Here is an 18693-nt window from a genome sequence, read left to right on the forward strand (position 1 = left end):
TTTTTCTTTTTTTTTTTCTTTTTTTTTTCTTTTTTTTTTTTCTTTTTCTAGAAGTTTGCAGGAAGGGAAAAGGAGGAAAGATATTTGGCTGGTGGTGGTGGGATCAAAAATATTGTTTAACATCTAGTTTTTGCAGCATTTCTCAGAGACTGGATTGAAACTGAAACCAGAGTGAAGGATGCGATGCCGTGGGATGCTGAGCTGAGCCGGGGCCCAGCCGCAGCGCAACACCTGCTCCCTAAACCCAACCTCCGTACCACGTGGCCTTAAAAAACCCAACGCAATCATGTTCAGAGATGTGACACAAATGAAACTACAGGTTTTGCACATTGTCTCTCCAATACCTCACTGCCAAATAAAAACCCAAATCAAGTCAAATAAATAGATGCATATTTTGTTAAGGTAACTTCCACAATTTTCTCTGTACCTGCCTGTAATAAGATTCCGGCATTCAGAAAGTGCTGGAAATCCTCTTCACTTCTTGGGGACTAACACTTTTTTATAGCTGGCTCGCTAGAGTTTTGAACTCAGTTGTATCAACCTTCCTATGCCTGCCTTTGCAATTGTTAGTAAACTGGTAGCAGCATTTCACAAAAGGAGAATCGAAAGGGAAGAGCTGTCAAGCCCCAGCTCCCTCCCACCCTCTGCTCGTTGGGCCTGTTTGTCCAGGACAAGAGGTTTTTCTCCCTCTTTAAGTGGCATCGTGTCTGCCATTTTTGCTGACTGCAGATGTCAAAAGCCTTTGTATTGTATTGTATTGTATTTTTTTAGCAAAACTGGACTCAGTCTAGGCAGACGTAAGGCAGGATGTTCAATCTACCATCATCCCCGTGTGGATCTAACGATATGCACTGCGTCCAATCATACCAGTTACCCTGTGTGTCGTAACAACCGTTCACGCCTGGCCAGTTGTGTTCACGTATTCTGTCGAGGTCATCGCTCGTGACCTCCCGCGTGACCCCAGGCAAGTCTGTAGGTTTGCTGTTAGGAGCTAGAACGTGAGTCTTTCTAGCCTCTTTTCTAGTGCTTTCCTCCTGCTTTAAATATTCAGACATGAAGTAGTGAGCTCCTGGAGTCTGTACTCCTGATGAGGACAGCAAGCTACTCTGTCTGTTTAAATACGACTGAATGATTTCATTTCTGGACAACTCTTTCCAGTTCGTTTGTTCAAAAGGGCTTTGCAGGTTGGGTTTTTGCTCCTGCTTTTCCGTTTCTGTCCTGTGCTGCTCAGCCAGTGCAGGGATTTCTACCTGCAAAGGATCTTTCTGTGTTAAAGGTTTTATCTGTCCTGTCATGGGATCAAAAGTGAGTTTTCTCTCTTTTAACCTCACAGGTTTCACACCCCCTTCTATCACGTGCCCATCCAGGTTGACTGTGTAGTCTCTGGGTCGGTACCTTTTCTTCTTTTTGCTATCGGAACCTGAAGCAGCATCATCACTGTCCATTTTTGAAGCGTCCTGTGAAAAGCCCGTGTGCGGCGGGAGAGACTCGCTGGGGTGGGAGCTGGTTTTGCAGCCCGGAGCCGTGTGCAGGGTCCCCGCTGGGTGCCTGTGCTGGTTGTCCGGAGGTACCTGCTGCTCCTGCCAGGGCTGCGGCACCTCCGGGGCCGATTGCGGAGGGAACTCCAGTCTTTTCGCTGGCATGGGAGGTGTGGATGGTTGCATCAAGGATGGTGGCGGTGATGGCACCTGTGCAGTATCTAAAAACTGAGACCTTTGAGATGGACTAGGCATCGAATCCTTTGGTGAGTACGTGGTATGCTGCCGAGCAAAAGCGTCATGCCTGACGCTTCTAGGGCTGAACGAGGAACAGCGAGGACTCTTCGGCTGGTGCGGTCCTGTGGTTTCTTCCGATTTATCATGCTGCTGAAGCACCGCAGTCTTTAATAGCGAGGAAGTGCTTGAAGGTTTTACAAGTCCCGGAGAACTGGTGTGAGGTTTTACAGCGTTTACTGGGATCTTATTGTGTTTGTCGTTTTCACTGAGTTCTGTCCTGCTGCTTTCAGGCCCTGCATGTACATTTACATCTACAGGACTAGGAAAATTCTCAGGACTACCTCCAATCCCGTTCGTTGGAGGGGGCGAAGAGTTCTGTAATACTTCATGACTAGCTTTGGAGACTTTAGGGGGCGGAGGGCCCTGATGCCCGTCCCGGTGTTCACCTTTCCTTTTCCGATTTCCCAATTTCTCCGTTTTCGGAGAGTTTAGTTTCTGTATATCATTCCTGCTTTTCAGTTCGCTGATTGGCTTCGGTGCAGCCGCAGCGGAAAGCTGCGCTTCTGGTTTGCAGTTGTGAGCGCCACCGTTCGCTGAGCCCGGAGGATTCGGCAACCCTCTTGGCACCGGTTCGCTCTGGGTTACGGGTTCTATCAACTTTTGCCAATTCCGCAACAATTTCTTGGCACGTTTGGCAAGTTCCTCATTGGATGTCTTCTTCCTCACCTCATTGATAAGCCTCCCAAGTCTCGTTTCCTAGAAAGAAAGAAAAGCTGGTTTACAAACAGGTACCATTCTCACAAAATTCTTAAGGTAAGTTTCTGCCCTGTAACGCTTACCCTAAGAAACACCTGGTTCAAGTCACTAAAGACTGAAGTGTTGAGTTAATCTTTTTGTAAAGGATTAGTCCTGTTCAGCTGGTGCTCTGCCACACAACGTGAAACCGACTGAAGGTCGAGTCGCCCTGTTTTATTCCCCGGCTACAGCACCAGAGCCATTCAAATATTGAGAATAAAGGCGCAAGTTCAGATTTGAGGGAAAACGCAGCACCCAAGGCAGAAAAAGCGCATGTTTATCACAGCGGAAGTATAAGATCTGCAGAAAGGGGCAAGAGAGAAAACTCCAGAATCTTTGCCTTTTCCGGTAGCGCACTGACAATAAGTGTCCATCTCGCCCACCTGAGCGGGTGCAGCCTCTGCCCGCCCTCGTCCGCCAGCGCACCCCTCACTCCCCGCTATCTCCAAGGGGTGTGAGGGGCTGATCTAAACGAGCACTCCTAGGCCGTCCCAAAGCGGATTCGTAAGCGGAAGGAAGTGTTTGACTGTTCCCAAAGCACGTTTGAAAACAGAGAATTGTTCTGCGGGTCAGATTACTTAAGGAAAGCTCTTCAAAGGAAAACAGACCGGACTGCGAGAGAAATATGCACCGTGTTGTGATACATATGTTGAAATAGGGCGGGAGTTACGGTTAAGCAATAGTAAAAAGCAAGTAACACCAACAATTTCAATATCGAGATAGAAAAAAGTTTATCATTTATCCACAAAAGCCTCTTTGGGCTGCGGCTGCTCTCTCACCTGAGACTTCAGCTTTTAATACACCAGATCTCACCAACTACATCAGGCGCTGAAACCTGCTTAACTGATTACAAGATTAATTTTATAGACACAGAGGAACTTTATTCCTATTTCAGATTCTTTGCTGCTTGCTTCCCGAACATCTGAAAAGGTGACCAGGCCTTGAGCAAGCACAGCGATGTTGCCGAATGCAACAGAATTAATCAGCAGTAAGTAACGATTAATTTAGTGCCCTACACAAGCAAGAACTGTGCTGCGCAGAACACGGATCTGGATCCAGAAAAACTCACTGTGCGGGCATTGAGATGTCAGGAACAGCACGAGAGAGACAAAAGAATATCTTAATTGTCAATCCTTTGCAATCAACCTATTGTTTCAAGCAAAGCTCTTATGGAAATTAGATGGGCAGAGAAAGTCCTTTTATACGCACCCAAATCAAGGCATGTTCGGAGGGTGACTCACCTCAAGTGCCTCTTTGGTAATGGGATATTTCTCCAGGCTGGAGATCACTTCCAGGACTGCCACCATGTTATGGATCTGCAACAGGGAAGACAAAGTCACTCCATGCTTCGTGCACAGTTAGCTTAGTTATCCAATGTCATTGAAGACCTTCTACTTTGTAATTGCTGGAAGCGTTAATCACAAAATTGCTATCACACTGTCTGGCTTCAGGAGGAACAGGGACAAGGACAGTCTAGTGACCTAGTTGGAAACTGCAGGAGCTCTAACAAACGTGCTCTTATGTAAAACTAACGGAAACATCAGCAATAAAACCAGTGAGACTTACTAGCAAAGTTCGGAGCGCCGCCAGCCAAGGTATCAGTTAATTGTCCCACAAATTAACTGGAACCGTAAGTACCAAGTGGACCGAGAAGAGTCAGATCAGAAATCTTGCATTTATTCCTTTAAGATTTACACGAGCCACCGTTCTACAATTGTGTTCAAAATATTGATGTTTCCTGTAGCTACAGAGCAAGAGTCTAAAACGCGGGTTTAAGCTCCAGAGCAGAGCTGAACCAAAGGCTGTGCCCAGTAGGTGTCCCCAGCCCATCGCCCGCCAGCCCGGCCCGGCCGCTCCCGCCTGCGGCTCCGGAGCCCCGACACCCTGGAGCCCCGACACCCCGGAGCCCCGACACCCCGGAGCTGGATTGTAAGAGGCTGAGGAGTAACGGCACAAACCACGTTACGCTAACAAATGCCCATCGGGTTCTTCACTGCAACATTTCCACGCGAAAGCGGCTGCCACAACCCGCAGGCGTTAAACACAAGCGAGATTTTACTAACAGCCACGAGAAAGCCCAGACTGCAGAGATCCGCATTTCCAACACCTGATGTCAAGAGCACCAAAAGCTGGAATTTCTAATTCACCTTGGTAGATAGATTTACAAGATAAGCAAAGGGAAACTTGAATCACAGTGTCATTTACTGCTTAATTGCATTTGTGACTCAGCGGGACGCGAATTGCATCCCGGCAAACCTCGCAGCAAGAGCCTCTGCGGGAGCCCCCGCTATCCGGAGCCTCTGCGGGAGCCCCCGCTATCCCGGAGCCTCTGCGGGAGCCCCCGCTATCCCGAGCCTCTGCGGGAGCCCCCGCTATCCCGAGCCTCTGCGGGAGCCCCCGCTATCCCGGAGCCTCTGCGGGAGCCCCCGCTATCCCGGAGCCTCTGCGGGAGCCCCCGCTATCCCGGAGCCTCTGCGGGAGCCCCCGCTATCCGGAGCCTCTGCGGGAGCCCCCGCTATCCTGGAGCCTCTGCGGGAGCCCCCGCTATCCCGGAGCCTCTGCGGGAGCCCCCGCTATCCCGAGCCTCTGCGGGAGCCCCCGCTATCCCGGAGCCTCTGCGGGCGCCCCCGCTATCCCGGAGCCTCTGCGGGAGCCCCCGCTATCCCGGAGTCTCTGCGGGAGCCCCCGCTATCCCGGAGCCTCTGCGGGCGCCCCCGCTATCCCGAGCCTCTGCGGGAGCCCCCGCTATCCCGAGCCTCTGCGGGAGCCCCCGCTATCCCGAGCCTCTGCGGGAGCCCCCGCTATCCTGGAGCCTCTGCGGGAGCCCCCGCTATCCCGAGCCTCTGCGGGAGGCGACCAGGCAGCGCGGCCTCCCAGCCGCACACTCCGCTGCACGATTTGCCTCTTGAAAAAGACGGCGGGTTTGAGAGAATTTGCTTTTTCAAGCCAATTCTACCCTTCTGCTCAGATACAACAGGAGAATCGGGAGCTGGAGTCTCTTCCTTTCAGAAAATCTTGTGCATAGATGATGTTTTTTCCATCACAGCAGGATCGCTTTATGTGGGAGATACTTGGATGAAGCTGTCAGCAATTAAACACTTGGCTTGACTTTCACGTTTACTTTTATCCAACTTATTTTTCAAGTCTATATAGGCTTTGAATGATTGCAACTCTCACAGGCTGTAAAACCAACTGCAGACCAAAGATGAATTCATTTGTCATGAACCACAATGCCTCTGCAGATACTTAAATCCCAACCCACCATTTGGTCAGGTCCAGTAAAACTCCACTTAAGCTTTAAAGCAGCAATAGCACATATTTTGACATATTTTAGTTGTTACTATTTCACTTCAGTGTTCTGGTCCTTGCCCTGCTCTCAGTGCCTGGGAAGGACGGTTTGGCTCCCCAGTTTCAATAACACATAACAGCATTTCCCACCCCCCCGTTTCCAGAACCGGAGCCCTTAGAACAGCAAATGCTCCATTGCTGGGAGTTTCCAGACAAACTTTTACATTACACTTGCAAAACACGATACTCTCCTTCCTAACACACACCACTGAATGACCAGGCTGCAAAAAGGCTGTGTACCACACACACCCATTCTTGGTACAATTATTTTTGCAGTTACTGGTAATCCCCAATTATTTGTTATCTAAATGACAAGCTGAGGGCAAAAAAGGCTCGTTGTCTATCAGAAGGTCAAGATGGGGAAAGTGATCGCTCACGTGCATCCGCACCTGCGGAAAGATGAAACTGGTCAGGGAATTTCCAGTGACAGCTTTGCCTCGTCTCCATCCCCCCGCACCCGCAGCTCCGGGCGCCCCCGACGCCCAGCGCCCCCGGAGCCCCGGCCGGCACCAGGACGCCCAGGCTGCGCTTCGCTCCCTGTCCGAGGGGCGCGCGGTGCCAGTGAAGGCAGCGAAAGCAGCTTCACAGCTGGGCCGGTGCCCGTCGCTCCTGCTGAAACACAACGACCCCGCAGGCTCCTCACCGTTTGCAGCGATCGAGAACACGCTGCTGCGCTGGAGCGGTCGCTGCGAGGAGCCGGAGGCTCCTGCTCCGGATCAGCTGCGGGAAGCTCCACTCAGTTTTTCTGCTTTTTGACCTGCAGGAAAGCGCCGTTCTTCAAAAAATCTGACACTCATGCAGGTTCAACACCTGCCCCACCCCTCCCCAGGAGCTTTGTGCAGTTTTCTTGGAACGCTCCAAATCGCCATAAAGAGAAGTTTATAATAAAATTGTATTCACCTATTTCAAAACAGCACAGACTACAAAATTCCTTGTGGTACAGTTGAACACAACGATGAGAACAAAACCCATCCGGACACTCCGAGCAGCACCAGAAATGATCATTATTCACGCAAACTGCCGCTAAAAACGCTGTTGGCCACAGAGCGGACAGGTCACCTGGAGCAGAGCAGGACAAGGGGGTGGCAGCCGCTCTCCAACCACCGGTAAGAGAACAACTGCGTAAGGCGGCGCCTCGGGAACCTGCGCATGGCTTTAGTTTCTGTTTGCCTGTGTTCACTCGCACTGCGACCCGCTACCACCCCCCACCAACACCCGCCACGAAGAGACCCCAGGACCTCGCGCTGAGGAGCTTGCGGAAACCAGCAAGCGATATTTTCTACGGCGTTTCCAACGCTCCCATGCGGTTCCCAAGTTGTGGAGACTGACTGGCACGCAGGCGAATTCACTCGAAAGCTGACTGGAGAACATCTGCTTTGAGTCATCTCCCATAATCGTTTCCAGCCAGCACTAATGACAGTCACAGAAAACAAATCTTATTTATTCCCTGCAAGTCTCCTTACGCGATCCAGCCGTACTCCAGAGTTACTCCTGGTATCCGAGATCCCTCCCAAGTCAAGCGCTACATGATTCTGCTACAGCCTCAGACAGGAGCAGGGGTGGCTGGACTCTCCGGAAAAGATCAAGTAGCTTAATTGCCTTTATCTAACTGCCATCTTAATCCTATTTTAGCCTTTATAAATCAAGAACAACTCGGTAACTAACTTAAGTGTCACACAGCAGTGTAAAAGGATAACAAGCGTGTTGGAGTTTGGGACGTTTCATGCACAGCTGTTCCCTGACACCTCCGATTTTCTCCCTTCTTTTGTTCATGTTTCACAGTGATGTTTCTAAAGATCTTCGCACACATGTCCAGACCACAACAGACAAACCAGACTCGAGTCGGCCAGGACGATGTTGCTGAGACAGTTACACCGGCCTAGAATAGGAGAAGGAACAGGTATTTCCTTGTAACATGAGAACCCGAGAGCTTGGTGCGTAATTACAAAAACCCAAAAAGTCCAACTGCTAACGGGGATTCCTCTCCTCCTGGATTCCGCCTAGAAAAGCTCTTTTAAATCACTTGCACAAAGGTCCCGTAACAGCACCAAAAGGCACCTTTTGACACAGCATCATCACCCATATGTGTCACACCAGAACCTTTACAAGTCTCTAAAGGGTATTTAAACTCAGACTAGAATGTCCCTAATCACTTAAACTTTCCTAAAAACAAAGTGCAATGTTACCATCCTCCTGAAATGGCAGGTTATAATAACCAATAATCTGACGCCACTGTAGGCAGCTGAAACAGACTCTACAGATGGATCGGAAGACACCGGCCTTGAGAAACCGCACTTGTCATCACACTCAGCCCAGCCCCTCAGAATACGCCACAAGCACTCCACGTTTTGCTGGTTTCAAAGACAGCACTTCTGTAACGTTTTCCCATCTACAGTATCAAAGCAATTCTACAAAACCAGCAGAGAAGTGCACCCGCCATGCAAGACCGAACCCATCCTCCTATTGTTCCTACAGACCCAGATCTCTATTGCCAAGTTTGTGTTTTCCGTTTGGAATCAATATGAGAAATGCAGTGTGGTCTATGCAGAAGTTCACAGGAGCATTTGTACCTTTTTTTTGTCTTCCCCTGCTCCCAGAGACAGCGCCAGTTTATTGGGCCCTTATAAAAACTCAGCGTATCTACGGGCCATGTAAGTGCTTCGGTAGCACAGAATAACGCCCAAGGAAAGCCGGGGTTCGGGTCACTGCCCCTGGAACCGGGAAGGCAGAGCTGGTTCGGAGGAGCAGCAACATCGCCCCTCGTGTTCAGGTCCTGGGGGCGGCGCCGTGACCGCCCAGCACGGGGGCTCCGAGCGGCGCCGGGGGGCTCCGAGCGGCGCCGGGGGGCTCCGAGCGGCGCCGGGGGGCTCCGAGCGGCGCCGGGGGGCTCCGAGCGGCGCCGGGGGGCTCCGAGCAGGGCCGGGGGGCTCCGAGCGGCGCCCGCTCCCGGCCCCAGCGCTGCCGTGTGGAACAGCTGCTCCGCTGCATAAGCACCTGAAACGTGGAATAACAAGCAAAGAGAGAAAAGCTGCTATTCATAGTAGGCTTTATTTACATGCAGCAATGCAAATACAGCAGTATAGTGTTTATTTAGCACTTTGTATGGGGCACGCACCAGACACTGACAATACGTAGAATGAACAGTAAACCATAACGTCATTTTTGTGAAGATACAGACCAAACACCCAAAGTCAGAATTCAGGTTACAACCTGCTGGTATTTAGTTCAGTTCCCTTGCAACTGATCTATTAACAGTTTCCCCTACCCGCAATGTGACAGGATGGTGTCGAAGGGCAGGGGACACGAGGTACTGTTCGCAAAGTGACACACCGAAAACACCGCCATGCACTGCTTTGTTCGGCACTACCAAAATGTTTCCAAGTCAGTTTGCTATGCAGAGTTCAAATATTCACCAGTACACAAAATTATTTTTCAAGGTGGAGCTGAGATTTTTAATGGCATTTAGTACAGCGGATCTTTTGACATGAAGGAATCAAATATTTGGGTGGAAAGTCATCCGCTGAGAGCACCTTCTATGACAGAAATTCATCTGGAGCCCACGCTTTGAAAACTGATCAGAAATTTGTGCTGCAAAACAACAGGTAGAAGAAAAGCTCCTGGACTGCCAAGAACAGTCCGAAAAACGCTGAGACACAGCAAACGCTTCCTACCTCTGCATTTAACATTTCCAGGCCTAATTGAAACAGTCTGAACAATTTGCAGATATTTCATTTATACTTAGGCTTTATTTAATGGTAACGTAACCTCACCCAGGTACCCTCCCATATATACTTTGCAAAGCCAGAGTAAGGTCAGATTCCAACAAAACGCCACATCGCAAAGAAATCAACAGAACTGAACTATTTCACTTGAGCAAGACACCACCAGAGCCCCGTGTCACCTCTCGGCGGCACGTACGCGGGTGAACGAGGCGCAGAGAGACCGCAACAGCCGCGCGGGAGAGGAGCGTGCCCTGGCGGGTACAAACAGCCTCGAGACACAGATCCACGGCGGTGGGCGAGCGTGGGCGCCGCTCCGGCTCCCCTCGGCCAACGCAGACGGCCAGCCGCGGCAGAGGTGCTGCGGGGCAGGAAAACACCTGCGCCGCAGCAAAGCCGGGAAAGCAGCCCCAGAAAGGAGCATCCGTCAGCGGAGTGGCGCAGGAGGCAGAGAAACACAGATTACGGAGGTGACACGCACACCCAGAACAAACCAGTTCAGTGGGGGAGTCTCCTGCTCTGCAGGAAGAGGTTCAGCAAGGCCAACGGGAAGCAGCCCACAGTGTCACACTTCTGTCCGTTCATATTTATTAGCCAACAATTGGAAGACGTTCTTGTTACTCCAGAGAGGAATCACTGTCTGTCAGCTCCAGCATTCGCTACACGTCCCGTGTGACAGCGCCGGAATGGTGCCGCGGTGCCGCCCCGCGGCGCCTGCCCCGCGGCTGAGCATGGAACGAGACTCACCGCAACACGACCCCCCACAGACCAACAAACCCTGAAGCTGGCAAAACCTTCGCAGGAAACAAGTTTATCACTTAATTTTAAAAGCCCAGCAGTGGAAGTGAAGGTTTGTTACATGAAATACTATGGAAGTGGAAAGACGTGTGGCACAAACCCAGGTGAAGGTCTCGGGGGCACCCCAGCTGCACCCCCAGCTGCCGCGTGTTCGCATCAGGGGTCAGGAGACTCGAAATGTGGCAGATTTGTTCACAAAAACTGAGAAAAATAGCCTTACCGATTGAGAAAGTTTTAAACATTAAGTTTGAAGTCACTGTGTCCTTTCAACAGCAGTTATTGACACAGGATTTCCATCAGCACGTACCATACAGAACTTTTATCGATATGCAAAAAAAATTTACCCATCTCCCAGAATTATTGCTCGCCACGTTTTAAATAAAACCGCTGCTGCCAGTCACCCATCTCCAAATTCCTCTGTTCTCTGCAGACCCTTGGGAGAAAATGAGGCTGATAATCAGTCGGGAATGCCGGCCCATTCCATTCAGCGGCACGATCATTAGCGGCTACTTAGAAACAAAACGTTTGCTCCCTTTGGCTGGAAACCCCTCTACCCAGAGGCCCACGGCACCTCCCACCTCATCACCGTGAAACCAGCGCCGCTCCGGATCGCCCAGCTCCGGATCGCCCAGCTCCGGATCGCCCAGCTCCGGATCGCCCAGCTCCGGATCGCCCAGCTCCGGATCGCCCAGCGCCAGGACACAGGGCAAAGAACCCAGAGCCCCAGCAGCATCTGATTTGTATTTAACACCGAACACTGCGGGAGCTGCAAACCTGGCACTAGTTGTTTCTTATCTAGTAGCAAAAACCCGTGTGATTTCCACTTAAGAAAGCCCCACTGACACTTAAGCCCCTGGGCAGCCCGTTTTAAAAAGTCCAGTGGAGAAAACGCTACACAAAGTCACAAACCAATAGCTCCAGTTTTTGACAGGCTGGAACTCCTCCACACACACGACGGAGATGGATTTCTCATGGTGCAGTGAGACCCTTAACCAGGCAGCTCACCTGCTGCACTGTGCAAATGCATTTATTTAAACATCTCTCCCATCTCACTACAGTCAACTCCACGCACCAACTGTGGCTTCCCCAAGGATAACCTGTAATATTGAGCCATTCATTCTTCTGGAACCTTCAGGATGATAACTTGCATACAGATTCAATTCCATGCGATTCACCGGCCCAGCATAAGGAGCGCGCCACACTGACCGTGCCGCCCAGCTCCGAGAGCTGCGCTTAAACCACAGCTCAAGTTACAAAAACTCAGGATAAGCTGCAAGTTTGTTTGCTAAAGAGACGCTCTGAATGTGCATCAACACCTCTGGAAAAACCCCGTTCTCCTCCACCCTCAGGATTTCTACACTCCTTAAAACCCATTCATCAACGTAGAGGTGCAGTATAACGATGATACTCGACAAGCTGATTTTGCCACCAGCACGGGAGGAACAGCAAAGCGCTGGCTGTCAGTCCCAGACGAGCCTTCCACCTCTGCACAGTCACCGTCACAGCACAGCGCTCCGAGTGCACCCGCTGATGGTGCTGCTGGCTGCGACAGACGGACGGACGGACGGAGGATCCTCTCCTCCCCAGCTGCTGCGTCAGAAAACCGCTCCGTTACTAAAACACAACTCAGTACCTTTCACTGCCAGTGATTCCTCAATAGAAACTTCTACCACCGACTGTTCGGACAGGCTGCAAACGGTGTAGTTTGACATTAACCATCACACCGAAGCACGCGCCGCTGCCCCATGCCCCAGAAAACACCCACACGCTGGTAAGTTTAGCAGATTGCACCTCAAATTAAAGCAATTTGCTAGCACTTAAATATTGTTGCAAACACCGAAAGCATGAATTACCTGCAGAAAGAATAATTTAGCTGTCAGAATACTGAGTAAACTAACCTACGATTACATTAAACTGAATGCAACGTACTTACATTTACCTTAAATATTTCTTTAAGGCCCAAGCGTGTCAGCGGGGCTGCACCACACCGGTGTTACACAGACCGGAGAAAGTTCACTTGACGTTATCACCACGCACAGAACGGTCAGACGCGATAGCGGTAAAGCGTTATCAGCCCAAACAGACATTTTTATTTATAAAAAAACTATACTGACGCTAATTTTAACACCAAATCTAATATACTGGAGTAACTGTGCCTGAAAAGAAGCACTTCTTGATTAACACCACATCTCCCCAGCGGGCAGAATCAATTCCTTTTCCTATCCTGAAAACTCTGCGGTTCCTCAACACGAAAACTCTGCTCTGGGTGCAGGAGCCGGCCCAGGCCCTGCCCTCGCGGTACCGGCACAGAACGCTTCAGCTGCTCCGGAAACACTTTGATCAGGAGCCAGAGGAGCCAGGATGACAACGCTGCTGTGTCACGGCCGAGCAAAGCCCACACCTCCCGCGCTGCTAAACCGGGCTCACCCACCATTCGTCACCCACAACCCTGACAGATGACCAGCCCGAGCCTGCGTCCTCCGTCCAGAGCTCTACAACACGGGCTAAGCTGAAGGGTTCCGTGTTTTCTAAGACACGGACGGGGTCCTTGGGCTGGGTTTAGGATGCACACCAGCTGCCTTTTCCACGCTGCGGTTCGTGGCGACTGTCAGAGATTATTCCTGATGTTTATTCTACCTACAAAAAGTTGGTTTTTCCATTCGGTGAACGGCTTCACAGCCACATCCACGGAGGGTCAGTTACCCCGCTCGGCTACAGCGGCGATGAAACCTCTGAACCTCTGCTCTGAACCCAGGGGTCCGGCATTGGGACACTCAGGGCCCCGGCCAACCTGCTGTGGCACAAGGGAAGCGCGAGGAGGCAAACTACACTTAATTTTTCAGGTTCTGTACTTATTCAAACACTCTTCTACTCAGTTCTACTGCCACACCTGCTCCAGTACCACTTGTAATGCACCGAAGTCTTATCAGGTAATTGAGCGACGTCAAAAACTACCTAAGGAAATTTTTTTTTAATTTTATAAACCCGGGTCAATTCCCAGTTCAGTTCCCTACACGATCCTGCACGTAGTTGCACCGGCACACAAACTGGGTGTGTGGAGCAGGAATAGGAGGTGGGTGTTATTTAAATTGTCACTGCTGCCGAAACAAACACCCCAATTACAGCTCAGAGCAAACGCCTCCTGCCCTGCACCGTGCGGGAGTTTCACGGAACTCCCAGCGCCACAGCGACCTGCTGCTCCCCGCTTAGCCCCTCGGCCCAGGGTCTGGCTCGTGTTTGCCCAGGTGTTGTCCTGCCAGCCGCAGACTTCACAAGGGTCTCACTGCTGCCGGGGGCACCGTGCAAATGGCAAAACAACGAGCTTTGAACCCCTTAAAAGGTAACGACAAAGCGGCCAGGACCATACAGGCAACTGCAAAGTGAGGCCACGAAACCAACTGTGCCAACACCTGCTCCCAGGTGAACTGAAGCACGGTCAGAGCATCAGGAAAAGCAGTCGTCCTCATTTAAGGTTACTTAAAATCATAAAGAAACAGAATTCAATGGGACTTAGTGCAACAGGCCCAAATCTTTATCTGGAAGCCAGGACTGATGGGATAACAACACTCCAGACCCAGCATCAGGAAAGGCCACAGCCAGCCCCATGTTTCACCGCACACAAAACGTGATGCTGCTTGGAACATGGGGAGCCATAAGAATAAACCCCAAGGGGAAGGTACAACAGGTCCCAGCCTCTCTGCAGCTCCCTCACCGTCCTAAGACCACACAGAACCGGACGAAGCCGAAGCCGAAGCCAAAGCCAAGCCCGGCCACTGACGCCACGTGTGACACTTCTCCGCATGCAACAAAATCCCCGAGGGCCTCCCGAAGGGAATCACCGTCCTCCTCCACTCTCCATGTTGATACGATCGCAGCAGCATCTTGTACCTTCTCTCCCGCTTTTCCGACTCAAGTCTAGAACACGTTTCTATCACTGATGACAGAGGGGTTTGCTTGTAGGACTCGGGGAAAGCAACGGGCACACAACAGCCGCGGAAGCACCTTCAACGATGCGACTCGTGCGTCAACTGGAAGATCATGCCAGACCAAGGCACAGCTTCACATGTTACAACACACAGACCCGTTTATTATTAACAATTCAGAGCCCGGAGCTCTCCTGAAGATCTGAGCAGCAAGGCAACTGAGATGAGCAGCAGCCTGATTTACAATCAGCTCCCACCACACGGTGAGCACATCACGGGCTGGTACCCACACCAGAGCTGGGTTTGCATCCCAGAGAGGTGTTAACAGCAAAGAATTATTGTCTAATATTTAAAATCGGGAAACAATTGCTACGTATTCAGGATGAGGAACCATTTAATTGCAAGCCGAATTCTAACAGCCAGCAGGAAACGACAGGCTCTCCCACAGAGCAAAACCGAACTGATCTCATTATTCCTGCCATCAGGTGACAAAATCCCCAGGAGCACAGAGCGCGGTCTAACAAGGCGAAGGTGTCTGGTGCGGAGAACAGGCGGTTTCTGCGCCCACCGAGCCCAAAGGGAAACGCGTCGCTTCTACCAGAACCAGGGAACATCTCCCTGTGCAACTGCCACAGCACGGGCTCGGACGCTCTGCTCCGGGTACCGAGCCTGCGCGGCTCCTCCAGGAAAATCCCATCGCCCATCGCTGTGGGCGACGCCACGAAACCCGGGAGCTTTGGTACATTCTCGCTAAGGCACCAGCTTTGGAAGGAAATGGATGTCGACACTTAGTGTTTAAGTCGCACAGCACAAGTAGTTTCCCCATATGTTTTTTCAAGGGGAAAAGGCTGAAGAAATGAAGATGTAACACCAGACATCCCGGGCGGCTTCCAAGATGATGTAATTTTTTTTAAAAATAGCTTAGTTCTTATAGGTCTCCTTTGAAATAGAGGTTACCCATGTAAATTCTGAACTAAGCATGTGAAACGAAGTTATAAATACATTCTGCAGCAATTACTAGAAGAGGTCTCAAGAGCTACACGCATGTGTACAATTAAACATCGCTCCTGAGCCAGCAGCGCCTGGTGCAGCAGTTAAAACGAGGGTGAGCGGCCGACACAGGTGACTTCTCAAAACAAGGAGTTTTGGGCAAGTTGGGGAAAAGATTCTTTTGAGTGCTCCAACTCAACACCACTAGAGAAATTTGCTTCTCTCTCTTTTTTTATTAATTTAAGGCAGGACCTCAGAGTTAAGCCAGATTGCCGTGTACCACCAAGAGCTTTCCAGCTACACCGGAATGAACACCCACAACGGAGCAACAGCTCCTATTGGAGCGTCCAGCTCATTAAAGAGCCGCAGCCCCTCTGCAGCCCCTCAGAACGGGACGGGGCTGCGCACACCCGACCGTACCGGTGCCGCTCCTCCCTCTCTCCTCTCCAGGAACACACACGGACAATCACAGTGAATGAAACCCGGGTCTCAAAGCTTGACTTTCTTGGGAAACAAGGAAGTCGACCACAATAATGAATACCCTAAGTTTGAATGCAACCACTTCTTTTAGAAGATCCTAAAAGCCAGAAGAAAGTCGCCAGAGTTTTCCATGAGTACCAGCGACCGGCTTCCTCCTGCAGGAAAACATCAGAAGAGTTTCTTGTACTTTTACGCTGGTGCTCAAGTGCGATTAAATTCGGAATCCCCTTTGCAGCACGTGCAAACCTTCGCTTTCCCATCACGAAAACGGTGTGACAGGTGGTTTTACCGACCGCTTCCCACGGATTCCACCCGCTTCGGAGAAAACCACCCGAGATCAGGGCTGGACACTGAATCGCAACCGCAGCACCTCCGCTCTCCTTCCAAGAGGTTAAAATGGAAGACAGCCCCCTGCCTACAGGCGTTTCTAAACAATGGGCCGATTTTTCCGCCACCAATTATTGCCCTGGATAAGTATCAAGTATGTAGAATTCCAATTCAACATACATTACTGCTCAGCTTATGGAGCTGCTGACCTGCGGAAGCTCCGCAGAGCTCTTGGCTGATGCTCCGACTCCCCTTTGCCCGGGTAGTTCTGGTCCCCTCACCAGAACCGAGCGGCGACCACGGCTGCAGCACAACGCAACGTTCACGTGTGGAGAAGGGAAAAGCATCCACCTCAAAAACATATTCCCTTGTTGCTTAATTCCACCCAGCCACAAGTAACACCAGGAGCAGGGCGACCGGTGCTACCGACAGTTTGGAACTTAAAAGAAACCACCGATCTGTCAGAATTTTATTAAAGTAGGTTGACACTCAGTCTAAAGTGAAAAATCTGCAGCCACAAAAAAAGAACTCAGAGCAAACAAAATTCATGGAGTGTACTAACTGACATTTCAGTACGATCCACGGGAAGGACTGCAAACTCAAACAACTTTGACATTTGAAAGCCCACAATTACCATTATAATTCATTACTGTTACTCGAACATGTAATATTGCAGCTCGTGACAAATGCACCTCACAGGGGATTACTACACAAGATACAAGGTCAGGGCCATTTTTCTTCAGTTCTCATGTCACATACAGGCCACTCCAGAATGGTTCCAAATGGCAATAACTGTATTAGCTGCTTTAAGACTTCGACACAGGTCCATTACAAGACAAACACTTGTTCAGACAGAAGCAGGTGCGACTTTAATAGAACCAAAGTACCTTCTCAGGTCCCCAGTCTCCTGGAATAAAGCACACGGGCACGTCCAGCCCGACGCACCCGCAGCTGCCCCCGCACCCGCAGGGTCCAGCCAGACCCACCTTCGCATCCCGCTGTGCCGGCTGCTGATCTAAGATCACACGTCTGACAGACCGAGGGCTCCCAGTCCTCTCACAGCAAGAAACCTGAGCGGGGAACTGCCTTAATGTGCTAAACGACCTTAAAAGGAGCAAGGGATGCTTTGGATAACCGTCACGTAAACCTTAAGGCCACTTATAGGTAAAATATACACGGACTTCTGTGCGTACAGCACATCCAGAAGGAGCAGATAAGCTCATTACGTGCTGCAGGAACGGATAACAGCGAAGCCCGGGGCTGCTCGGTGCTGGAGCCGCTCCAGAGCCCCGCAGCCCCCGGCCGAGCCCTGCGGCGGCCCCGGGGCCCGGGACACCCCCGGCCGCGCTGGAGGCGGCCGCGGGGCCCGGGGAACAGGTGGGCGCCCCGGAAGGTCCCGGGGCCGCGGCGGAGCCCGGCCCAGAGCCCCCTGCAGGCCGCAGCCGAGCCGCGGCCTGGCGTGGGGAGGCCGCCGGGCCGCACGCCGCATGGCCGGGCAGCGCCGGCCGGGCCCGGGGGCTGCGGGGGGGCGGCGGCGGGACGCGGGGCGGCGGGGAGCGGACGCGGCCCCCCGGGAGGAGGGGAGCGGCCTCCGGCGGCACCGGCGGGCGGCCCCGCGGCCCCGGCTCAGGGAGCGAGCGGCGGAGGCGCCGCTGGCAGCGGGACGCCGGGCGGCAGCGGCTGAGCAGCTTCCCCGCTCCCGCCCGCAGCCGAGGCTTCCGGCGCCCCATGAGGAGCCGGCGGCCCCGCGGTCCCGGCGGGCGGACGCGCGGCCCCTCGGACAGCGGCGCGGGAGCCCCGGGGGAGGCCCGGGAGCGGCGGCCCCGCGCTGCCGGCGCGGAGCGGCGGAGCCCGGCGGAGCCCGGCGGGCCGTACTCACGTTGCTCTGCGGGTCGATGGCCTGCAGCAGCCGGTCCCTGATCTGCTGCGGGGAGGGGGCCGGAGCCGCTGTCATTGCCTGGGCGAAGCGGGGCGGCTGCGGCCGGGGCGGGCGGGCGGCGGGGGCCGGGCCGGGCCGGGGCGGCGGCTCCTCACTCGCCGGCGGCGGCCTCCTCGGGGAGCCGGAGTCGCATGTTCGCTCCCCGCGGGGCGGGGGAAGCGGCGCTGGGAGCGGAGCGCGGGGGGAACCGCGAGCGGGCCGGGCCCGACTGTTCCGCTCGGGGCCAAACTCAACTGTGGGCAGAGCCAGCCCCGCGCAGGGCACCCTGGGACACGCCCGACGCCGCAACGCACGGCGCGCCCCTGACGCCCCGCCGCACGCACCGGCGGGCACGGAGCGCGCCTGCGCACTGCGGCTCGGCGGGGAGCGCGCATGCGCCGAGCGGCCCGGCGGAACGCGGCGGCCGCGCTGAGGGGAGCGGGGAGAGCGCGGGAGAGCCCGGCGGGACCCGGGACAACCGGGACAACCGGGACAACCCGGGACAACCGGGACAACCGGCACAACCCGGACAACCCGGCACAACCGGGACAACCCGGGACAACCGGGACAACCGGGACAACCCGGGACAACCGGGACAACCCGGACAACCCGGGACAACCGGGACAACCCGGACAACCCGGGACAACCGGGACAACCCGGACAACCGGCACAACCCGGAC

At 53.0% G+C, this 18693-nt stretch overlaps 1 protein-coding gene across 1 annotated transcript; it reads right to left on the bottom strand.

Annotated features, from left to right (window-relative positions):
* On the bottom strand, nt 1-18298 carry MED26 (mediator complex subunit 26). The gene is made up of 3 exons (XM_082072052.1): nt 17975-18298; nt 3752-3826; nt 1-2471 (listed from the first exon to the last, which is right to left on the bottom strand). The coding sequence occupies exons 1-3, from the start codon at nt 18047-18049 to the stop codon at nt 783-785; spliced, it is 1839 nt and encodes a 612-aa protein (XP_081928178.1). The 5' UTR covers nt 18050-18298; the 3' UTR covers nt 1-782.
* Between the last annotated feature and the right edge of the window lie 395 nt (nt 18299-18693).

This window comes from Streptopelia decaocto (genome assembly GCF_964273445.1).
Source record: "Streptopelia decaocto genome assembly, chromosome: 24".
Taxonomy (NCBI): domain Eukaryota; kingdom Metazoa; phylum Chordata; class Aves; order Columbiformes; family Columbidae; genus Streptopelia; species Streptopelia decaocto.